The sequence below is a fragment of the Acanthamoeba castellanii genome (assembly GCF_000313135.1).
Source record: "Acanthamoeba castellanii str. Neff unplaced genomic scaffold scf7180000084592, whole genome shotgun sequence".
Classification (NCBI taxonomy): Eukaryota; Discosea; order Longamoebia; family Acanthamoebidae; genus Acanthamoeba; species Acanthamoeba castellanii.
This window is the reverse complement of record NW_004457376.1, coordinates 96,335-97,713: the sequence shown is the minus strand read 5'-3', so window position 1 is coordinate 97,713 and position 1,379 is coordinate 96,335. Positions and strand designations below refer to the sequence as shown.

General features: G+C 56.8%; 2 protein-coding genes across 2 annotated transcripts; both read right to left on the bottom strand.

Annotated features, from left to right (window-relative positions):
• Positions 1 to 30: 30 nt before the first annotated feature.
• On the bottom strand, positions 31 to 617 carry ACA1_052070 (FAD dependent oxidoreductase; the record flags this gene model as incomplete). Its single annotated transcript, XM_004336919.1, has 3 exons — positions 31 to 131; positions 199 to 405; positions 479 to 617. Coding segments are annotated over 3 exons (447 nt in total), but the record flags the coding sequence as incomplete, so codon positions are not given.
• Positions 618 to 964: 347 nt separating this feature from the next.
• Positions 965 to 1,255, bottom strand: ACA1_052060 (uncharacterized protein; the record flags this gene model as incomplete). The annotated part of the gene is made up of 1 exon (XM_004336918.1): positions 965 to 1,255. The coding sequence occupies one exon, from the start codon at positions 1,253 to 1,255 to the stop codon at positions 965 to 967; it is 291 nt and encodes a 96-aa protein (XP_004336966.1).
• Between the last annotated feature and the right edge of the window lie 124 nt (positions 1,256 to 1,379).

Here is a 1,379-nt window from a genome sequence, read left to right as displayed (position 1 = left end):
GAGTGCATGTGCGGCCTCAGAGTCCACACTCTCCGTTTCGGAGGCGTTCATGGCGAAGGTGGTGTGTGTTGCGCGGGTGAAACAGCAGTCGATGTTGTACTTGCGCACCACTGCCTCAATGTCGTTGATGGCTGCGTCCAAAAGAGGACATGAATAAATATCGTCTCGCACCAAATACCATATGGACACGGGTGGTACCCTCTTGGTTCATGGCGCCGTAGGCTTTCACTACATCATCGTCGAACTTGCCGCGGATCTGTGAGAACATGGTGCGTTGGAGGCTGCACAGCTTGGCCGTGCTGAAGCCGCCCACGCCCATGCCCACACGGTGCGCTTCGATCACCACCACGCTCACACCTCTCTCCCGCAGCTTTAGCGCAGTAGTCAGGCCAAACATGCCGGCGCCTGCATGCAGAGACAGAACCGGTTGAGTCTCGGGTCGGGATGTAGGAGAGAGAAGGAGGTAGGTACTACGTACCGATCACAACAACGTCAAACTTGCCGGTGGTTGTGCCAGCGAGTTGAGGGAAGCGTCGGAACTCGCCCAGCCGCTTCACGTGGCTGAGTTGCCATATACTGGGCCGGAGGGATGTTTCTGATTGCAGCATGTCCTGCATCACAGCCGGCGGGTTGGCATCAACCCAACTGCGAGCCGAATGGGCGGGGGGGGAATGAGTACCTTGGGGTGGGTGTGCGTGTTGTATGTGTTGCTTGTCTGAATGACCAAGCGTCAGGGCAAGGAAGAGTACCTACAGCCCGCCCACCCAAGAGAATTCCTTGCGATCACTCTCAAGTTCCCCCATGAACGAGCACACCGTCTCGTTGCGTGCGGAACCAGCGGGTCTGTTGACAAAAATTGCTTTAGAAAGCAGAAAAATGGAAAAATTAATGTGCGCCGTCCGGGAATTGAACCGGCCGCCGCGTGGAGGCGGCGATCCTACCACTGGACCAACGGCGCTCTTAGTTAATAGAATCCATTCATTGCACCAACAGCGGATGTGCTCGTTCTGCGTGTTTTGATGGACGGGACAGGTGGCGTGCGTTCTCTACCACGTCGGGAGGCCTGTTGGGCAAGAAGAACAGTGGTCCTGTTTATGTGGTGGCCACACGCCAGGGAGCAAAGCAAGTACAAAACGTGGAGAGAAGAGAACCAAAACACACGCAGGGGTTTACAGGTCGTCATCGCCAAAGTTGATGCCGCCCCCAACGCTTTCCTCCTGCTGGAAATCATCATCGTCGTCCATGGCCCTGACATAAGAAGAAGCCCTGGTGTGAGTCACTTGCGCACCCAGAAGAACGAGGGGCTGGGCTCGTACCTCGACGAAGCTCGGGAGACGTATCAGCGCTGCTGTCGGCAGTGTCAGCCGACGCCGAGGCGC